A 24,020-nucleotide genomic window follows, 5' to 3' on the forward strand; every position below is an offset into this window, starting at 1 on the left:
TTTAAGTACTGATTCAAAAAAATAAAAATAAAAAAACAATGGATAAGAATTCTTGAAAAAAAGAAGGAAATAAAAGCAGCATATGTTTGTTCACAGCCTTGAGTTGGATTCCTGTTTTGTTATTGTAGGAAAAATGTCCCATCTCCAACCATGGGTGCCACACTTTCATTCAACCTATATGATGGTTGATAAAACTGGGGAATGGATGGTGGAGAGGTGAAGATAGAATATGAGGAGCACCCATGGAAAATCAGTCTCATCAATCTGGCTCAGCGAGCTGCTCCAACCCCATTCCAGAGGCAAGCTGAAGTCAAAGCAGAAAATATGGTCATGACTGCAGTACACACACAGGAATGAGATCAGTACAGCTCTTCTAGTGCGGACTGTGGAGCTCACATGGTGTCATGGCGCCGGCGGTGCAAGGACAGGTGGTCAGAGCGAGAAAAGCTACGGTTGCAGTCTGTGCACCGGAAGGGCTTGATGCCTGTGTGCTTGCGGAAATGGCGGGTAAGCTCATCTGAACGAGCAAATTTCCAGGAACAGCCATCCCAGGTGCATTTATAAGGCTTCTCTCCTAAAAAGGGAACATTAAAAAAAAAAAAAAAAGGTAAGTCAAAGAAGAGATGCTTGGATACTGAAAAGATAACAGAGCAAATAACCTTTTACCAGGGCTTTGGTCAAATGGTGAGGCAATCACTTTGAAGATCTGCTCTCCTTCACCTTTACAAAAGTGCTAAACAGAAGCTGAGCTGATAAAATGCAAAACAAATAGGCACTGACTCAGACAAGCCTTTGCTTGAATCCTGGCTCTACTGCAAACTAGCTGTGTGACCTTAAATAAATAACTTCTCCCTGGCTGGGTCTCTGTTTAATAATCTCTAAAGGCAGATAAAATATCTCACAGGATTGACACATTTTCCTTTCTAAACACAGCAAGTAAATGATAAACCTGGGATTCAAATCAAGGTCTTTGACATTTTACACTGTACCACACTGTAGCAACCATATTCTCTCTTCTAATACCTCCCATCAACTGGTCTAAAATAGAACCATACACATGTGATCCACTAGAATGAGCCCTTAACTCAGGCTAGAGGCCTTCTTCTGTGTAAGGTCAAAAATTAAAGGGAATGGAATGCGGTGGGGAGAAGCATCAAGTCAAACTTTTTGAAATAGTCTATGCTCAGTATTCCTAGGTTGCATCTGGGTTATATATGGCTTATGTATGCTCTGGATAAAAAGCTAAAAGAAAAAGTAATATAATATAAAATATATTAACACAAGATGACCCCATTAGATCACACACCACACATTTGTATGCTCAGAATAAAAGCAATATGAATATTTTTAAATCTAAATTGTGAGAGAAAATATTAACAGTGAATGAATATCTGAAAAGTGAGGATGAATATTGTGGAAAGAGGAATTTCTATTTTTACTTTTCTCCATAATTTGAATGTTTTAAAAATCATGATATTGTACTTCGGCTATTGTAAATAACACTGCAATAAACACAGGGGTGCACCTCTTTCAGAATTAGTATTTTCAATTTCTTTCGATAAATACCCAACAGTGGTATTGTTGGGACATATAGTAGTTCTATATTTAATTTTTTGAGGAACCTCCATACTTTTTTCCACAGTGCCTACACTAGTTTACAGTACCATAAAAATTTAAAAATAAAAAGGTAAGGAGCTATATAAGCAAAAAATATAAATTAATTATGGGTAAATCTAAGTCATAGGATTAGGGTTTTCTTTGTTATTTAAGTATAGTTGGCATACAATATTATATTAGTTTCAGGTGTACAACATAGTGATTCAATATTTATATACCTTAAATGTGATCATCACACTAAGTCTAGTAAACCATGTCTTTGATTTCTTCTTAATGTGTTTCTCTATTTCCCATAGTCTACAATGAGCATGTATTATTTTTGTAATCATAAACAATCATAATGCAGACAAAAATACATTGGCACTCTAATGGTCTCTCTTCCTCTGGCTCTTTCTCCCTTCCTTTTTACAAATTCTCCAAGACATTTACTTTTATGTTGTTCTAAGTTCTGGTGGTAATCTTTTTTGCACATACTTCTTTTTAACTTACTGCTCAGCACCTAACAATCTTCTCAAGTGTTAATTAACAATACAACTTTAAAAAAAACAGGTAACAGAATGAAATTCACTCTGCCTCAGTTTTGGACCTTCCTTAGGCAACCATTTTGAGGAGTACATGTGTCCATTATTGATTACCTCAATATTCAGAAATTGTTGCTTTAGCTGCTAAAAAGAATGAGATAGAGTTGGATATATTAAGAGCAAAAGATGGCCAATGAAATGTTACCAAATACAATGAGAAAACTACTGAATGTCTATGCACATACACACACCAACACAGTGGGATCTCATTTACACTTTATAAACTTCTGTTTAGATCTCTCTCTCTCTCTCTCTCTCTCTCTCTCTCTCTCACACACACACACACACACACACACACACACACCAAAAAAAAAAAAAAAAAAGGTTCTGGAAGACTACACAGCTAATTATTAACAGTGGGAAGAAGTAGGTGATGTTGAGAGTGTGTAAGTGGGACTTTTACTTTTTGGTTTATATAATTCTATCTCATCTCCACACCTCCCAAATTTGGAGTGTTAGAAATTTTGTCACAATTTCTCAAAAACTTCTCCTGAGTATTCCTATATTCTTTACACCCAAAAGAAGAAAATTTGGCTTACAAAGCAGTGACACCCTGTGGCAATAGAAGTTCATTGCTAGAATACAGAGATTACTGTTCAGGAATTGAACAAGGAGACCAGTTTTTCTATTTCAAAAACAGTTACCTTTTATTATCATTGAACAAGGTCCTATTTGTGCCAATGCACCTCATCAGACACAATTCATGACTCCCTCAACATATTATCTAAATTGTAGAACAAAACATACACAGGGAAATTAATTCATAGTATAAAGTATACATATTAATGTGATATAAGTTTCAAGGCTAGATAATCTGCGGGTTAGTATGAAGGCACTGAACTGGAGGCATACATAGGTTTAAATGGGTGGAACAGAAGGCAAAAAGCAACCAAATCAATTTGGGGCAGGTGCTGTTAAGGCACAAGTGTGAATGATGCATATTCTGGAGCATGGGGTATCTTTAAAGAAGTGATGTGAGATGACCTCTATTATGAAGGCCAGACTAAAGAATTTGAATTTTTGCATGAAAGGTAGGGACATACCCAAGAGGTAGGGCAGTGACAGTAGTCTGACTCAAGTATAAACAAAAGGGGGATGTACTGAATATAAAGAATTTTAAGATAAAATAAAACAGACTAAAAGTTAGCTTGCTCTTTTTTATCATCATGTCCCAACTGTAAATAATGTCAGTAATTAAACTGTCTTTCCCACCATGACAGACAACTCTAATAGCCCCCTCCCTCTTGGTACACCACCGACTGAGGGCAATGTGGGGCGGGGTTGTGGGTAACACTGACAATTTTTGAATTCAAGAGTGACTTAGTAAAAGTTGTATATTGAATAATTTAGCTATGGTATACAAGATTGATTACAATGAATGGGAGGCTACTGGGCTGATCTACTTGTCTACCATATAAAGAAAGGCTATCAGCTGATTTCTCAACAGAAACACTACAAGTCAGAAGGGACTGGCACAAAACATTGCAGGTAATGAAAAGCAAGGACATATAACCAAGACTACTCTATCCAGCAAGGCTCTTATTTAAAATGAAAAGTAAAATAAAGAACTTCCCAGACAACAGAAGGCTAAAAGAGTACATCTCTACCAAGCCAGCACTGCAAGAGATGCTAAAGGGACTGCTATATAAAGGAGGAGAGAGAGAGAGAGAGAGAGAGAGAGAGAGGGAGAGAGAGAGAGAGAGGGAGAGAGAGAGAGAGAGAGAGAGAGAGAGAATGGAAAAATGGCAAGGAAGTAGTGCCTACGATAATAACCTTAAATGTGAATGGATTAAATGCTCCAATCAAAGGACATAGGGTAGCTGAATGGATAAGAAAATACAACCCACATATATGCTGTCTACAAGAGAGCCATTCAGAGCAAAAGATCTACACAGACTGAAAGTGAAGGGATAGGAAAAAAATATTCAAAGCAATGGACACTAAAAGAAACCTGGGGTAACAATATTTCTATCAGACAAAATAGACTTCAAAACAAAAGCCATAAAAAGGAACTAAGAAAGTCACTATATATTTAAAGAAAAATCCAGCAGCAGGATGTAACACTTGTAAACATATATGCACCCTACATAGGAACACCTAAATATGTAAAGAAAATATTGGAGGACTTCAAGAAAGATATCGACAACAACACACAACCATGGCAGGGAATTTTAACACCCCATTGTCAACAGTGGATAATCTTCAAAACAAAGTATCAGCAAGAATATTGTGGTACTGAACCACACTGTAGATCAAATGGACTTAATTGATATATACAGAACCTTTCACCCACAAGAAACAAAATACACATTCTTTTCAAATGCACATGGAACATTTTCAAAACTGGACCACATGGTAGGCCACAAAACAAGCCACAAAAAAATTCAAGGAAATTGAAATAATATCACGCATGTGCTTTGATCACAATAGATTAAAACTAGAAACCAACTTCAAAAAAAAAAAAAACTAAAACATTCAAACACACAGGGGCTCAACAATAAGTTTTTAAATAAATGGGTCAACAATGATATCAAAGAACAAAACCAAAAATATCTGGAACCAAATGAAAATGAACATACAACAACACAAAATCTATGGCACACAGCGAAGGCAATACTGAGAGGGAAGTTCATAGCAATACAAGCATACCTAAAGAAGATAGAAAAACATCAAATAAACAACCTAACCCTACATCTTCAAAAAATACAAGAAAATGACAAACAAAGCCCAGAGTGAGTAGAAGACAGGAAATAATCAAGATCAGAGCACAATGAAATGACAGAGACTAAAAGGACCATTCATAGGATCAATAAATCCAGGAGCTGGTTCTTTGTAAAGGTAAACGAGATTGACAAATCTTTAACCAGACTCATCAAGAAAAAAAAAAGAGGTAAGACCCAGATATATAAAATCAGAAATGAAAGAGGGGAAGTCACTACTGATACCACAGAAATACAAAGGATTGTAAGAAATTATTCAAACGACTATATGCCAAGAAATTACAGAACCTGGGCAAAATGGTCAAATGTCTAGAAACATACAATATTCCAAAACTGAATCAAGAAGAAGCAGAAAGCCTGTAAATACAGATAACAACTAGTGAAACTGAAGCAGTAATCAAAAGGCTCCTGGCACACCAAAGCCCTTGACCGGATAGCTTCACAGGTGAATTTTACCAAACATTTAAGGAAGAACTGACTCTTATCTTTCTGAAAATATTCCAAAAAATTGACAAATGGGATTCCATTAAACTACAAGGCCAGTATCATCCTAATTATAAAACCAGGTAAAGACACGAAAAAGAAAGAAAACTATAGGCCAATATCTCTGATGAACATAGATGCTAAAATCTTCAACCAAAAAATGGCAATCAGGATTCAGCAATATATTAAAAAGATCATACACCATGATAACGTGCAATTCATCCCAGGGATGCAAGGATGGTACAATATTCTCATATCAATAAGCATAATACACCACATAAACAAAATGAAGGATAAAAATGACATGAACATATCAATGTATGTTGAAAAAGCATTTGATAAATTACAACACCCAATTATGATAAAAAAAAAAGCTCAGCTAAGTAGGAATAGAGGCAGCACACCTCAAGATCATAAAATCCATATATGAGAAATCTATAGCCAACATTATACTCAACGAGCAAAAACTAAAAGCTCTCTTCTTAAGATCAGGAACAAGATAAGGGTGCCCACTCTCACCACTCTTATTCAACATTGCACTGGAAATCCTAGCCACAGTGACCAGACAAGAAAAAGAATTCAAAGGCATCCTAATTAGAAAGGAGGAAGTAAAAATGTCATTATTTGCAGGTGACAAAATAGTGTACACAGAAAACCCTACAGTCTCCACCAAAATATTACTCAACCTATTGAGTGAATTTGGCAAAACAGTGGGATACAAAGTCAATATTCAGAAACCGAAGGCATTTTTGTACACCAACAAAATATCAGAAAGAGAAACTAGGGAAAACATCTCATTTACTATAGCAACAAGAAAAATAAAGTACCCAGGAATGAATTTAACCATGGAGGTAAAAGACCTATACTCAGAAAACTATAGAACACTGAAGAAAGAAAGTAAGGAAGATACAAGTAAATGGAAGCATATACCATGTTCATGGATTGGAAGAATTAACATCATTAAAATGTCCACGCTACCCAAGCAATCTATAGACTCAACACAATCCCTATTAAAATACCAATGGTATATTTCATAGATCTAGAACAAATATTTTAAAAATTTATATGGAACCAAAAAAGGCCCTGAAAAGCAATCTTGACAAAGAAGAACAAAGTAGGAGAAACCACAATACCTGATATCAAACTATACTACAAGGCCACTATAATTAAAATGGTCTGGTACTGGCATAAGAACAGACACATAGATCAATGGGACAGAATCGAGAACCCAGAAATAAACCCAAGTCTCTATAGTCAATTAATTTTGACAAAGGGGGAGGAGCATACAATGGAGGAAATATTGCCTCTTCAATAAATGGTGTTGGGAGAACTGGACTAGTATATGCAAAAAAATGAAACTAGACCACCAACTTACACCATATACCAGAATAAACTCAAAATGGATAAAAAACTTAAATATAAGCTGTGACACCATAAAAGTCCTAGAAGAAAACATAGGCAGGAAAATTTCAGATATGTCACATTAGCAATATATTTGTTGATATATCTCCTAGGGCAAGAGAAATAAAGGAAAAATAAACAAATGGGACTACATCAAACTAAAAGCCTTCTGTATGACTAAAGAAACCATCATCAAAATGAAAAGGGAACTGACCATATGGAAGAACATATTTGCCAATGACACATGGGAAAAGGGTTTGATCTCCAAACCATATAAAGAACTCATGACTCAACACCAGGAAGATAAACAATCCAATTAAAAAATGGGCAAAGGACCTGAACAAACACTTCTCCAAGAAGGATACAGAGAAGGTCCATAGACACATGAAAGAATGCTCAACATCACTAGCCATCAGAGAGATGCAAATTAAAACCACAATGAGATATCACCTCACAACTGTCAGAATGGCTATCATTAATAAATCAACAAACAAGTGCTGGCGAGGATGCAGAGAAAAGGGGACCCTGGTGCACTGCTAGTGGGAATGCAGACTGGTGCAGCCACTGTGGAAAACATTATAGAATTTCCTCAAAAAACTAAAAATGGAACTTCCTTTTGACCCAGTGATTCCACTGCTGGGAATATATCTGACGAATCGTGAAACACCAATTCAAAAGAATGTATGCACCCCTATGTTCATAGTAATGCAATATACAATAGCCAACTGCTGGAAATAGCTTAAGTGCCCATCAGTAAATCAGTGTATCAAAAAACCTTTTCACAATGGAATACTACTCAATAGAAAGAAAGAAACAACTCCTACCTTTTGTGACAGAATGGATGGAACTGGATAATATTGTGCTAAGTGAAATAAGCCTATTGGTGAAAGACAAATGCCATATTATCTCACTCATAAGAGGAATTAATGAGCAAAATAAACTAATGAACAAAATAGAACCACAGGAATGGAAACATGGAACAGACTGACAGTGACCAGAGGGGAGTGGGGAGGAGGATAATGGTAGAAAGAAGGGGAAGAGACTAGTCAAAGAGCATGTATGAATGACCCACGGACATGGACAACAGTGTGGGAATTGACTGCAGGAGCGGGGGGTGGGATTGGAGGAGGAGGGCAAAGGGGGAAAAATTGGCACAACTGTAATGGAACAACAATAAAAATGATGAAAATATTATAAAATACACATAAATAGAAAGACAGCCCATATTCATGAATTATAGGAATTAATAATGTTAAAATATCCATAATATCCAAGGTGACCTACGGATTCAATGTATAATAATTCTCATCAAATTCCCATTGGTGTTTTTACAGAAATAGAAAAGCAATCCTAAAATTCATATGGCAGTACAAAAGTCCCTGAATAGCCAAAGCAATTCTGAGTAAGAAGAATAAAATTTAAGGCATCAAACTTCCTGCTGTCAAAATATATTACAAAGCCACAGTAATCAAAACTGTATACTACTGACATAAAAACAGATGTATAGACCAATGAAATAGAAAAGAGAGCTTAGATATAAGTAGATGCATCTACAGTCAATTGATCTTCAATAACATGCCAATAACAAACAATAGGGTGAGGATAGTCTTCAATAAATGGTGCTGGGAAAACTGGATAGTCACATGCAGAAGAACAAAATTGGACCCTTATCCCAAACCATATACAAAAGTTAAGTCAAAATGAAATAAAAACTTAAAACTAAAACTTAAAATCATAAAACTACTAAAAGAAAACATAGGGGAAAAGCTCCTTGACATTGGTCTAGGCAATGCTTTTTATGGAAAAAAGCACAGAAACAAAAATAGAAATTGACAAATGGGATTCCAACAAACTAAAAAGCTTCTGCACAGCAAAAGAAATAATCAATAGGGTGAAAAGGAACTATGAAGTGGGAAAAAGGTATTTGCAAAGCTCATATCTCATAAAAAGTTAATATCCAAAATAAGTGAACTCATATAGTTCAACAGCAAAAATCACAAATAGCACAATTAAAAATGGAAAAAGAATCTGAATAGACATTTCTCAAATGAAGACATGCAAATGGTCAATAAGCTTATAAAAAAGCCAACAGGCATATGTTCAACTTCACTAATCATCAGAGAAATGCAAATGCAAACCACAGTGGATATCACCTCACACCTATTAGAATGGCTATTATTAGAAAGACAAGGGACGAAATATATTGGAGAAAACATGGAGAAAAAGCAATCCTTGTACACTATTACTGGGAATATATTGGTACATCCATTATGAAAAATAGTGTAAAGTTTCATAAAAGTATTAAACATAGAACTACCATATAATCCAGCAATCCCATACCTGGGTATATATCCAAAGGAAATAAAATGAGTATCTCAAAGAGATATATGCAGTCACACGCTCATTACATCATTAGTCACAAAGACAAGATATGGGAACAATGTGCCTGTTTATGGATGAATGTATATAAAGATGGGGTATATTATTCAGTCTTTAAAAAGGAGGAAATCCTGCCATTTATAACAACATGGATGAAACTGGAGGACATTATGCTAACTGGAATAGCCAGATTCAAAAAGACAAATACTGTATGATCTCACAGTCTGTGGAACATAACAATGTCAAACTCATTGAAAGAGAGTATAGAATAGTGGCTACCAGAGGCTGGGGCTGGAGTATCGGGAAATGCTGGTAAAGGGGTACAAAGTTTCAGTTTTGCAAGAGAAATAAGCCCTGGGAATCTAATGTACAACAATGTGACTACAGTTAACAATGTTGTACCATATACTTGAAATCTGCTAAAAGAGTGGATCTTAGATGTTCTCACCACCAAAAAAGGTAACTATGTCAGGTGATGGACATGTTAATTAGTTTGCTGCGGTGAATGTTTCACAATGCATACATCTGTCAAATCACCAAAGTTTACATCTTAAATATATACAATTTTAATGGTCAACTATAAGTTAATGAAAGTTAGGGGTAAAGAATAAATTAAGACAAAAAAACTTAAGGAGGTGGCAGTGAGACTGCAATTGAAAGAACACTAATAATACCTAACATTTACTGAGTGTTTACTATATGTCAGATACTATACAAAGTGATTTTTCACTATTAATATTCCCACATAAGGAAACTGAGGCAAAAAATGTGGGGTAATTTTTAGTTAATGAGTGGAAGAATGGGATATCAAATCCAGAGAGTGCAGCTTCACAATATATGTTCCTTGCAATTATGTCTACATCCTTATGATGTCTACTTAATGAATGAAATAATAGAACTTTAGAAACAAATAACCAAGGGTATAAAAGAATGTTAACAATCAATGATAAATTTTGAGTCTTAGTGAATGGGTTGATACCATTATTAAAAACTGGTACTTGACAGTATGTTTAGTGACAATTGTTATATCTGTATTTTCTGCTTTGTATGATTGTCAGCTCAGAGGAGATAAGCAGCTTTATTGAATGTTAGAGGAAGGATTCAGGTAAAGAAGAGCCTCATAGCTCTCTGCTGAAAGAATATTTACCAGAGACAGCAATATCACTCTTTGAGACCCCTTGAAATGAATCACAATCTTTCGAGGGCACTGAAACAGGCAAATCTGTAGCTACCTCAGTTTCAAATAACCTGTGGAATGCCAGCAATAGAGAAAGTATGCCTAGGTTGCATACCAAGGTGTGATTCCAAGGGAGTTTTCCCACTTAACTACTGTGTGATCATTAGCAAACACTATCTCTGCAAATAGAACCTCCATACACCCAGTCACCCAAAACAAAAATATGAGAGTCATCAGTGTCCCCTCAATCATTAATACACTTCCTTCTCTCCACATCCACTCTCAACATCTTAGCTAGGCTCTCATTATTTTTAGCGTGGCATATTAAGTGGTCTTCCCCCTTCCACTCTTGCACCTAAATGCCTCCACTACCAACCATTGCACTTAATATGCCCTAGCAATGCTGGACTTCTGTCAGTTATTAGAACGAGGCAAGCTTATTCCCATCTCATAGCTTTTGTACTCTGCCTAGATAAGAATAACACTTTCCTTAAGCTTTTGGCATAGTTGGCTCCTTCTCATATTGACTATCTTATTCAGTGTAAGAACCTTTTTTAGATACTGATTTGAATAAACTATAAAAAAAACTTTTAGACAACTGGGGAAATTTGATATTAAACAATTTTTAGATTCCTTTCTTTGAGCACTTTAAATATCTCTTGCCACTCCCTTTGTGCTTATTTGTAAATGTCTTTGCTGTTTAAAGATATATTCTTAAATATTTATAACAAAGATAAATACAATATCTGAAATTTGCTTCAAATTAATAGTGTGGAGTGGGGAAGCTGGTAGGAGTGTAGAAGAAACAAATTGGCCATATACATTTAGTAATATAATTGTTGAAGTTGGGCGAGGGATACATGAGTCCAGTAAACTATTTTACTTTTGCCTGATGAAAATTCAGGTTTAAATACATATATTTAAACACAAATATCAATCTATCTATTATCTATCTATCTATCTATCTATCTATCATCTCCTCGATCACTACAGTAGCCTCTTAAGTGGTCTTCCCCTTTCCACTCTTGCACCTCAATGTTTCTACCACCAATCACTGCATGCAACATGTAGTGACTATTTTAGACTTCTGTCAGTTACTAGAACAGGGCAAGCTTATTTCCATCTCACAGCTTCAACTATACATATAGTCAATAGAATAAGACTCCAATGAACAATCCAACATGGAGAAGCAAACAAAACATCAATAAATAAGAAAAGGGTCATAGAAATGTTCAGACAATGCAGGCTGGAAATCAGTCACCTGTTCATAGTTTCAGTACACAGCAACTAGGACTCTGGATCTTTCTATATAAATCCTAACATGACAAATGTAACACAGTATTATGTTTCCAAGAAGAGAGGGTTCTTTTCTTGTCCAGGGTGTCCAAGTCTCAATTCTGAGCTGGAGATGATTTGTAAGGAGGAGTCTCCCAGGCAGAGAGCATAAATTGATGACTGGCAAGCTATATCTGGCACACAGGCAGGTTTCTTTGAATCTATGGTGTTATACAAATTTTTTTATTAAATGCCAACATTCGAAATCTAGGGTGTTTCACATAAAGATCTTGACATTCTGCTTTTCTTTAATATTTGGGAAATTTGGTAATTCTTATTTGGAGTTGAGTGACAGTTCTCTTCCAGATGGGGCAAGTGCCCCCCACCCCCAGTTTGACACAATCCCCACCAGTTCTGCTTTATGTATTTTTAAATGTGAACAAATGTATGTTATAGGTTGGTGAATGGTGCTGAGCTCCAAATATTTGCTTTAATTTCACTTAGTTTAAACTGCCTTTGAGTTTTTCAGTACTCATAAAGCCTGTGTAGCTCTGATGACCATTCAGAAGACACCCGGATTAGTGTATTCATAAGCTGGTTTTAGAAAAGCTACTTTAGAGTATAAACAAGACATAGAAATAAAAGCCATGAATGGAGCCTGTGCCCATAAGTATAAGTGGATTAGTCTTTGTTTGAAGACTTTCTTCTCTTCCTATCTTTCAGAGACTCTGTGTGTCTGTCTGTGTATGCATGCATCTGTGTGTGATGGAGGTGGGGTGGAGGTGCACAAACCTGTATGGATTCTGCGGTGGGCTTTCAGGTGAGAGCTTTTGGTGTATACTTTGCTGCATCCTGCAAAATCACATTGGTGAATCCGTCTTCTCTTCAAGTCAAGGGACTCTTCTCCCTGCATTTGGGTCATTGCTGCTGATCTGAGAGAAAGAGAGAGGGCGAGAGAGAGAAATAGGGCCAGAAAATTATTTTAAAGTGAAGGCTAAATAAACGGACATTCCTACATTGGGGCCACTTCATACATGCATTTAATTTATGCAAATTTAACACTAGGTCCTTAAAAGAAGAAATAATTGGAAGAGTACAAGCATTTCCCTCAACTAGCCCATTCTGCTCAGTAAGTGCAGGTTTCAGGATGTGGCAATGTTTCTCTGATGGTTTCTGTTTCCAAATAGTGTGAGCATTTCACTTTAAGTCACATTCTTGCATTTAAAGAGATGCATTTTTCATACAACATGGTTGCTAAAAAATACAATAAAAACAAATTTAAAATACAATTGCAGAGACAAATATCAAAAAAACAAAACACAAGCCAACTACTTTATTAGTTCCAACACTGGAAGACAAGACTGCTTTAAACTTATAGAAAAAAAAGAAAACAAAACACAGTACACAACTGTACTTTATAGGAAATCTGGAGATTTCTCGAAGGTAAAATTGATTATCTACAATTAGAACATAACTTTGCCATAATATGCATGTTTATGTAATGTATGCACACAAATTCATACCTTTACTAGGAAGCCAGCTTTCCTATATTCTGTTGTCCTCAAATTCTTACTAGTGTATCTGAGAATTTCTTCCACTTCTACCACAGACACACACATATGTACACAAAAAAGGACTTGAAGACAGAAGTACTCACTCTTGCTGTAGTCCCTGTAAGGCCAAGGATCCACTCTCATTTGCACTTTCCTCACTATCACTTGGGATTTCCAGTGGAGACATGGAGGTGGGGTCAACTTTCACTAAAAGCAAAGAAAAGGAGGAGTGTGGGCTACAAATATATGTGCCTCTGTCATTTTCAGGATTCCCACTTTGGCACACAATGAGAAGTAACAGAAAGAGAAATAAAGGCAAAGATGAAAGAATTGTATTTGTATAAAAAGGAAGAGAAGAATATTTACAATATTTAGCATAGCTGGAATCAGAAATTCCTTTGAGGGGAAGATAGTAAAGAACATTTTTGTCTGACAAGAATAAGCTCCTCTAAGATAGTGAGTGAGATAGGATAGTGGATTTCTCTACAATAGGGTCTGGTTACGAATCAACTCTCTATCTCTAGCCTCCACAACAGGGTATACCCGACTAGATTTAATATGTGTTTATTGAATCGAACTCTTTGAATAGTTTCCTAGCTATCCTAACATAAATGACTAGTTTCATCCCAGAGGTAAGAAAACATCCTTTGGCTTTTGTGCTCCTAAATGAGAACAAGCCAATGACATGAAACACATACCTACCACCTAGTAGGTGTTTGATACATGTGGTATCCTTCCTTTCTCCCTACACTGGGAGAAGTCCTCAAATATTTCTCATTATCAATTACTTACAATCCTGACACATAAAAACACTCAATCCTGTGGTCAGCAGTCTCCTAGATCTAGTAAAAGCTTCAAAACTTCTATATAGAAGAAACTTGAGGTAATAATAAGGTTGAATGGGGAAGGACCTGCCTAGTGCAGTCACCTCCATACACTGATTGTGCATCATTCACTAAAAAGTTTTAAGCATGCATTTCAATATATTTGTGTCTGCATGTATGTGTATATAATATAGATGTACTAGCATATTAAAAATTTGTGTACATTATAAAAATAAACAAAATAAAACATCTAAGGGGTGAGAAACTACAAATATGAATTTTGATACTTTCTTCTTGTGCTCTAGTTGTTCTCTGCACCTCCCTCATCTGAGGTGTAAGCATACCATTTTAAAGACCATTGACCTAATGGTCTTAGCTTAGCTTGAAACTACATAAAACATTTTTTAAATTTATTGTTTATTTAGAGTGGCTCTGGTGGATTAATAGATATTATGGGGGAATTCAAAGCCCCTTCAAACCATTGTTTGGTGCTACCACTGTCTTGATATCAGTAAATCCTCACACAGGGAATTTTGTTTTCCCATTTCTTTTTTTGTTTGGCTCTCTCTCCCTATACAGAAATTGATAACCATATTTTAATTAACCTCCTCAGGAGATCTCACAAAGAAGATTGTTATGAATACTTACGATTACTAAAATTAACCACTAGTCAATGATGGCATTTTTATTCAAAAGAACACTGCAGAGTTTCAGCAACTTGATACTTAGTATGTTGTTTTCCAGTATCCTATATTTAGTGATGGAATGATCACAAGGTATTGAATTTCAAAGTTTGAAAAATCTTAGAAAGTTATATATACATATATATATATTACAGTCCACTTAAAGAGAAAGTTATGATGCTAATCAAGTCTTTACAGAGGACCTACTAAATAGTCAACACTGTAGTAGACACTGTGTGCATATATGGGTTATATAACATGATAAATCTCTTCCAGTCTCCCCAGCCCCTCCCCTCTGAGATCTATTAGTCTGTTCTATGTACCCATGCCTCTGGTCCTATTTTGTTCATCAGTTTATTTGTTCATTAGATTCCATATACAAGTGAGATCATATGGCATTTGTCTTTCTCTGACTGGCTTATTTCACTTAGCATAATAATCTCCAGGTTCATCCATGCTGTTGCAAACAACTATGGTGAAGGACACAGGGAGTAGGGTGGAAAGACGTAAAGGGAAGAAAATGAAGGACATCTGTAATAGTGTCAAAAATAAAACATAAAATAAAATAACCAAAATAAATGAACAAGCAAAACAAAGAAGAAAAGAAAAAATATGGTTAAAAAAAACAGTGTTTATGAAAGATTATGCTTGAAGTTGTGTGCAAGAATAATTGGAGGGAGTGAAAAGAGATAGGAGATAGGACAACTCAAAAAGAGAATAGAGGAATGAAGGAGAATCCCAGGAAAGGGGCACAATGATGCTCACCTGACCCAGCATTTTTGCCATCTCCTCCAATGAGTGGGACTGTAATGGCTGCAGGGCTCCCATCTGCAGGCAAAGTAGTATACACCATAGGCAGTGACTGCACCACTACTGGGATGGTCTTCAGGCCACCCATTTTATTTGGCAGACTGACTGAGGGGATGGTGTGAATTACATGCAAAATCTGCTGGCCACAAGTGCCCTGAGAGGAGGCCAGAATAGAGCCTGGCGTCAGAACAGTAGGGATGTTTGCTAAAGTGCCTGTGTCAGAAGTCGAAGTGGACACTACAGGAGTCTGGGGAGCAGGCTGTGGCTTGGGAGGGCGTACTGGAGCTTGCAGCATGCTGGCAGGCTGGAGAGGAGCCTTGGGCTTGTGAAAGGAGAGGTCTACTGGTTCCACCTGGGGCAGGTTGAAATCATTAGCCAGAAGTTCCTCTGGGGGCTCAATCTTGATGTCATTAAACAGTGCTGGGTTCTCCATGGGGCTGGCAGTCAGAAGTGGTAGAGATGCCATATTACCTCCGTCTGCTGTCTTTGGGGTATCTCTGATCTGAACAGAGCCAGTGACCTAAAATAAATTAATAAACAAATGAGAGATGCAAAACAGTCAGTGCTAGTGCCCTGAAGAAGAGACATGTAAGCAATGAAAGGAAGAAGTCCCCATTCTCTTCTCATGGACAGAATATATACAGAGTTGAAAGAAATGAGACAGGAGTAAACTAAAAAGGAAAAGGAAGGGTATCAGTGCTGAGTATCAGTACTAGGCACTGTATCAGGGAACTGACACAAATTGTTTTATTTAAACTTTGCAATAATTCTGCAAGATTAATTCAAGTCAATACTTTCTATATATCCACTACAAATATTGTGCTAAGCCCAGTGAGGGCACACATGAGTAAGGTATAGCCACGAAGTGCATACTCATATACTAACTATAGTATAATTATGTGAGTAGTCTGTAAGTCATAACATAATAAGCGATGCAGCAGATGTATAAGAGAGGTGTTTTAGAGTAATAAAATTGAAAGATTTATTCTGTCTAGGATCAGGGAAAGCTTCAAGGAGGAACTGATTTTCAGATGGGTCTTAGAGAATTGGTGGGTTTTTAAGGCAGAGAATGGGTAAGAAAGACATTCTGTCTGCAGAGACTTAACAGACAATATGCTCAGGAAATATAGATGCAGTACAGTCAGTTGTAGTATATGCAAAATTGAACTCTGCAACTTCCAAATTAAAAAATATTGATCAAATGAGAACTTCATAGGTAATATATAAAACAACATGAAACTTCAACCTAATTTAAAACTTTCTAAAAATTACATGAAACCAAAGCTCAAGGGTATTATGAACCACACATGCCAAGCTAAACTATAGACCTTGAAGATGGCCTAGGAGATGGTGGTGCTACTTCAGCCAGTAAACAAGACTCCCTTCTCTTTTAGGATTATATTTAAGTTATGGGAGTTTTGCTTTATAAGAGATGTTCAGGAGTGTACCTCCTACACAAAAAAAAACTATCATTTTTTATCCTTTATTTTTGTATATTTGGAATGTAAAGGAAGGTGGAGTTCAAGGAAAGGCTGGGTGATAAAATATAATTGTTTCCATGAGGGGAGTGACATGAGCAAAGCTGTTTCTGTGAGATTTAACTAGCTTCTCAATGAAACATAGATTGAAGGAGGAATAAGACTGCATTCAAAGAGACCAAAAGGGAAACAAAAAGAAAATTATTAGTGACACAATTAATAAATTAGAATATTAACTGAATATTGGATAATATTAATAAATTATAGTTAATATTTAAAGGCTAGATAATTATAGTTATGATTTTTAAAAATTTAAGCGATGATAACAAGGGTCTGAACTCAGAGAATGATGAAAGTCAAGGAGAATCAGTTTTTTTGTTCTGGCTTCATATAAAAAGGCACCAAGAAACATCCATGTTTCATCTATGTAATTTGGTTGGATTGCCATCTGCTTTCTCCCTTTGCTATGGTATGACACTCTTGGTTTTTTTATTTACGATCTTGCACCTCAACTCAGACTTTGTTTAGGGTCCAAATATTGCTTCAATCTGCTTCTCTAAGACACGATTTCCATGATTTGTACTACTGTTTCACATACTTCTGAAGTACTCCATTCCTTATGGTTGCATACACTCCAGGTAAGGGGGCAGTAGAATCCTGTTGGTGGTGGGGAGGAGGAAGGATAGGGAGAGGAAACTGTCAAAATGGCTCTGCTAAACTTAATTCCATCTTCTCTGAATCCCCAAATCAACTTAAGCCCCTAATTTTCCTACATTTCCCCTGTATCTCTTCACCTAGTTAGTCCCTTTCCCAGATTAAAGAGGCAGAATACTAGGAATCTCTAACAAAGAACATGAAGTATTTCTTTCTATAGTCTCTCTATCATGGCTGTCAATAAAATTGAGAGAAAGAGTTACAACAGAAAGCATAAGAAGAGGTTAAATGTGATATCATTTTCTATAAGAATATATACTGTGGGTGCAGATGTAGAAATAAATACCATGTCTGCCAATATACATTAAGGAAGAATCCAGTTAATTTTTAAGGGCTTTCTGGACTCTACTCTTTAGGCCTAGAAACTAAAAGTTCTAAATTCTAAATATAAAATGTAGACTACTTTGGCAAACTCACTGTCTTTTGTTAAACAGGTGCCATCTCTAAGACTTTGAGCACTGCCTAGAGTAATTCTATTTGTTGAAGGCCTTGGGCTTAGCTGGAACTTGATCCACAATTATTCCTTTTATTGAAAAATATATTATTCAGAAAAATCCAAAATGAAAACTGACTGATGAAAGTATAGAACTGAAGAACACATAGACTATCCTTATTGCTCTGATGAAATAAAGAGTTTTCAGGGCCACACTTCAAGAAGGCATCATGAGTTGTTCTGTAGGCTAAATCTGCCACGTGCTCTGCCAATTCACCATTAAAAACCCTATCAAACAATTGGACTTTAATCATTAATCCTCTTCTTCCATCATCAAAAGACTGAAATGTTGAAAGGCCAGTTGTTTAGGTTGTATTGTTTTAATAGTAACTTCTTTCTTACTAATTTATTTTTCAATTGCGGTTAACATACAATATTATATTAGTTTTAGTTGTACAACATAGTGATTAGGTATGTATCTATACCTTATGAAGTGATCACCCTGATAAGTCTAGTACCCATCTGACAACATACATAGTTATTAGAGTATTATTTTTTTAAAGATTTCATTTATTTATTTTTAGAGAGGGAAAGGGAGAAAGAGAGGGAGAGAAACATCAATGTGTGGTTGCCTCTTGTGTGCCCCCAACTGAGCACCTGGCCTGCAACCCAGGCATGTGTCCTAACTGGGAATCGAACTGGTGACCCTTTGGTTCACAGGCCGGTGCTCAACCCACTGAGCTACGCTAGCCAGGGCTACAATAGTATTCACAGTATTCCTTATGTGGCATTTATACACACATGACTCTTCTATAATTGGCAATTTGTACCTTTAAATCCCTTTTACTTTTTTTGCCTACCACCGCCGCACCTGCCACCTGGCTACCGTCAGTTTGTTCATTGTATCTATGAGTTTATTTTGTTTGTTCATATATTTTGTTCTTTAGATTCCACATGTAAGTGAAATAGTATGGTGTTTTCTTTCTCTGATTTATTTCACTTAGCGTAATATCCTTTAGGTCCATCCATGTTGTTGCAAATGGCATGACTTTATTTATTTTTATGGCTGAGTAATATTCCATTGTATGTATGTACCACAGCTTCATCCATTTTTCTATCAATTGACATTAAGTTTGTTTCCATATCTCGCTGTCGTGAATAATGCTGCAATGAACATAAGGGTGCATATATCTTTTCAAATTAGTGTTTTGGATTTTTTTTCTGATAAATATCGAGAACTAGGATTGCTGGGTCAAATGGTAATCTTATTTTTAATTTTTTAAAGAATATCTGTACTGTTTTTCATGTGGCTGCATCAATTTACAATCCCACCAACAATGCAATAGGGTTCTTTTTTCTCCACATCCTCACAAACACTTGTTGTTTGATGATTTATTGATAATAGCCATTTTGACAGGAGTGAGGTAATATGTCATTGTGGTTTTATTTGCATTTCCATGACTAGTAATTTGAACATCTTTTCATGTGTCTGTTGGCCATCTGTATGTACTCTTTGGAAAAGTGTCTCTTCATGTCCTCTGTCCATTTTTAATTGGATTTATTTTATGTTGAGCATATGTCAAGTGTGGCCACCATGTGTGTAGGGTTTGCTGACCTTTGAGAGTCTGCAGTGCAGTGTGTGGGGTTTGTGGATTTTGAAGATGTCCACAGTGTGAGCTGAGGCAGGGCACTTCTGTGGAGGATCCGCTAGAAGAGGCTTGGGCTAGGTGAGCTACCTGTGTTGGGAGTGGCCTCAGGGAATCAAAAGGGTGGGAAGAATGGTGTTAGCAAGGTTAATGGAGAGCACAGGTTTTGTGCCCACCTGTGCTGGGCCAGCTGAATGGGTAAAACAATAGTTCGACAAAGGAACAATGGCACCTGCCAGCACTTCAGTCCCTTGAGGAAGTTGCCCCAATTTCTGCCTCTCAAGTCCTCATCTTGAAGTTACTCAATTTAGTTCCTCCCCATATATCCTTGGTGCTTTTCAAACTCTTTCTTCTGCCTGGGGGTTTAGAGTGAGTGAGTTTGTGAGCAAGTAAGTTTCCGGGCTACTGACTTTGAGTGCAGGCCCTGCAGGAGCAAGACTTCCATCTCTCCCAGACCTTTGTCTCTCTTGGATGCAATCCCCACTGGCTGGTCTTCACAGTGAAATGCTATAGGGGCTCCTCTTCCTGACACTGGTGCACTGGGCTGGGGAGCCCAGTGTAGGGCAGGGACTATTCACTCTTCAGAGAGGACTTCCAAAGCTGAAATATCCCTCCCATTCTTAATCACCATTCCTGCTTGGTCCACATCTCTACCTCTCCTACCCATCTCAACATGGATTCTCTATATCCTTCATTATAGAAATTCTATTCACCTAGTCATCAGGTGGTTCTCAGTGATTATTGTTTATTGGCTTATGGATGATAGCCGTTGTGACAGGTGTGAGGTGGTATCTCATTGCAGTTTTGATTTGCATTTCTCTGATGATTACTAACTTTGAGAAACATTTCATATGTTTATTGGCTATCTGCATGTCTTCACTGGGGAAGTATCTATTCGAGTCTTTTGCCCACTTTTAATTGGGTGGTTGGTTTTCTTGGTATTCTTATATTTTAAATAAATGTTGGATATTAATCCTTTATCAGATGTATCATTGGTGAACATCTCTCATTCAGTAGATTGTCTTTTCATTTAGTTCATGGTTTCCTTTACTATGTAAAAACTTTTTAATTTTATGTAGGTCCATTTATTATTTCCCTTGTTTTTCTTTTTTTAAATTATTTATTTGTTTGTTTATTTTTAGAGAGGGGAAAGGAGAAAGAGAGGGAGAGAAACATCACTGTGTGGTTGCCTCTCACTCGCGCCCCCAACTGGGGACCTGATGTGCAACCTAGTCATGCGCCCTGACTGGGAATTGAACCAGCAACACTTGGCTCACAGGCCGACGCTCAATCCACTGAGCCACAGCAGCCAGGGCTCCTTTGTTTTTCTTGTCTGTGGAGATATATAAAAAAATATTGCTATGAGAAATGTCTGAGATTTAACTGCCTAGGTTTTCTTCTAGGAGTTTTCCAGGTTCATATAAAACATATACATATTTTTGTATATGTTGTAAAAAGATGCACTAGTTTCATTTTTTGCATGTGCCCGTCCAATTTTCCCAATACTATTTATTGAATAGACTGTCTTCACCCCATTGTATGTTCTGCCTTCTTTATCAAATATTAAGTGACCATATAAGCATGTGTTTATTTCTAGCCTCTCTATTGTTCCATTAATTTATATCTGTTTTTATGCCAGTGACATGCTAGTTTCTTCTGAGAATTTTTATAAGAGTTTGTTTGAGCCAAACTGATGACAACTTCCAGGAAGCAAGCTCTCAAATGCTTTAGTGCTGTGCTGTTTTGATTACTATGGCCTTGTAGTATAGTTTGATATCAGGTAGCATGATACCTTCAGTTTTGTTCTTCTTTCTCAAGATTTCTGAGACTATTTGAGGTCTTTTGTGGTTCCATATAAATGTTTGGATTATTTGTTCTACTGTTAAATACACCATTGGTATTTTGATAAGAATTGCATTGAATCTATAGATTGTTTTGGATACTATGGACATTTTAATTATGTTTTTTTCCAATTCATGAACATGACTGATGCTTCCACTTATTTGTATCTTCTTTAATTTCTTTCCTCAATATCCTATAATTTTCAGAGTATAAGACTTTTACCTTCTTTATTAAATTTATTCTAAAGTGCCCTACTTTTACTTTTATCTTTTTGCAAAAGTAAATGGAATTGTTTTCTTAATTTATCTCCTATAGTTCATTATTGGTGTGTGAAAAAGCACACCAATTTCTGAATATTAATTTTGTATCTTGTTACTTTGCTGAATTCATTTATTAGATCTAATAGTTTTTTGGTTGGGTCTTAAGTTTTTTCTATGTACTTTATCATGTCATCTGCGAATAATGGCAGTTTTACTTTCTCCTTTCCAATTTGTATGCCTTTTATTTCCTCTTGTCTGAGTGCTGTAGCCATTACTTTCAGTACTATGCTGAATTGAGTGGTAAAAGTGGACAACCGTACCGTGTTCTTGATCTTAAGTGAAACACTTAGTTTTTGCCCATTGAGTATGATGTCAGTTGTGAATTTGTCATATATGACCTTTATTATTTTGAGGTATGATCCCTCTATTACCACTTTGCTGAGAGTTTTTATCATGGATGGGTGCTGGATTTTATCAAATGCTTTTTCTTCATCTATTAATATGATTATGTGATTTTTATGCTTCATTTTGTTTATGTGGTGTATCACATTTATTGATTTGTGAATATTGTACCAAACTTACATCCCCAGAATAAATCCAACTTGATTATGGTATATACTCTTTTAAATTTATTGCTGGATCTGGATTTTAGCATTTATGTTCATCAAGAATACTGGCCTAGACTTCCGGTCAAGATGGAGGCTTAGACGGACACACTAGGTCTCCCTCTACAACTACAGTGGAATACAACTACTTCAAAACAAAGGATAACTAGAAATTCCAGAAAATAAAGCTACACGGAAGCCCAACATATGAAGTTATAAACCAGCGGTGCCATTTGGGCAGGTAAGAGTTAAAGAAGGCAAAGCTGTTTGCGGAGCGGCGGGGCGGGGCAGCGAAAAACCCCGGAGGCAGTCAAGCCCCTGGCGTGCGCGACTCCGGCGCTGGGGAGCAGCCGCAGCATCGCCTTGAACAGTGAGGCCCAGGGGGACGGGAGGACGGATCCCGGTCTCCTAGCTGAATAACTGTGTGAATCCATCTTGGACCCCCGCCCCCACAGAAAGCACCACAGGGCTGCGAAATAGGTCGCGGACAGGCAGGCGACTCCGATCAAGCCCCTGGCCTGCGCGACTCCGGCGCTGGGGAGCAGCCGCAGCATCGCCTTGAACAGTGAGGCCCAGGGGGGCGGGAGGACGGATCCCGGTCTCCTGGCTGAATAACTGTGTGAATTCATCTTGGACCCCCGCCCCCACAGAAAGCACCACAGGGCTGCGAAATAGGTCGCGGACAGGCAGGCGCCGGCGGTCGCTGATTTGTGACGCGTACGCAGGCACTGCCCCCTGCCCCCGACAGCCGGCCCAGGAAAACAAAACGCATCTGTCAGAATGTGGCAGACAAATATAGAGATCCCGGTGACACAACTCACCAGACAGCAGATAGAGAACCTGACAGATGAACAGATAAGAAACCTGTCAGAGGCTCAGTTCTGGGCCATTGTTAGCAGGTGGCTTACAGAATTCACAAAAGAGCAGGAAAAAGATATGAAAGAAGCGAAAAACTTTCATAACGAAAGGAACAAAACCACATACGAGACAGATGGTGAGGAATCCAGAGTCCATTTCAACAAACTGGAATATGGAGAAGGAACAAGCAGTCAACCAATGCAGAGAGAGGAAAGGGCAAGCAACAATGAGAGGATCAGAAACCTCTGGGACAGCTATAAAAGGCCCAACATAAGAATCATTGGTTTGCCAGAGAATGAGGAAGATGAACTAGAACTTGAGAAATTGAGTGAAAATATAATAAAGGAGAACTTCCCAGACTTGGGGAAGGGAATAGACTTGCAGGTCCAGGAAGCAAGGAGAGTTCCCAAGAGACTGGACCCAGGGAGAACCACTCCAAGACACATTATAATCAAAATGTCAAAAATCAAAGATAAAGAGAGAATCTTAAAAGCAGCAAGAGAGAAGAAAAGAATTATGTACAAAGGGGTCCCAATTAGACTATCAGCTGACTTCTCAAGGGAAACCCTACAGACAAGAAGGGACTGGCAAGAAATATTCAAAGTAATGAAAATCCAAAACCTACAACCACGAATACTCTATCCAGCGAAATTGTCATTCAGAATAGAAGGACAGAGAAAG

At 37.1% G+C, this 24,020-nt stretch overlaps 1 protein-coding gene across 2 annotated transcripts in view; it reads right to left on the reverse strand.

The window, feature by feature from the left end:
* Positions 1-24,020, reverse strand: part of KLF8 (KLF transcription factor 8) — a 153,379-nt gene continuing 129,359 nt past the window's right edge. For both annotated transcript variants that reach the window (XM_090264509.1, XM_090264510.1), the window contains exons 3-6: positions 15,459-16,023; positions 13,291-13,393; positions 12,426-12,565; positions 1-574 (exon numbers count right to left, since the gene is read on the reverse strand). In XM_090264509.1, coding sequence (XP_090120635.1) covers positions 393-574; positions 12,426-12,565; positions 13,291-13,393; positions 15,459-16,023 — 990 coding nt within the window. In that variant the 3' untranslated portion in view covers positions 1-392. The remainder of the gene's footprint in view (positions 575-12,425; positions 12,566-13,290; positions 13,394-15,458; positions 16,024-24,020) is intronic.

This window comes from Furipterus horrens, unplaced genomic scaffold (genome assembly GCF_987537825.1).
Source record: "Furipterus horrens unplaced genomic scaffold, mFurHor1.1.pri manual_scaffold_17, whole genome shotgun sequence".
NCBI classification, from domain to species: domain Eukaryota; kingdom Metazoa; phylum Chordata; class Mammalia; order Chiroptera; family Furipteridae; genus Furipterus; species Furipterus horrens.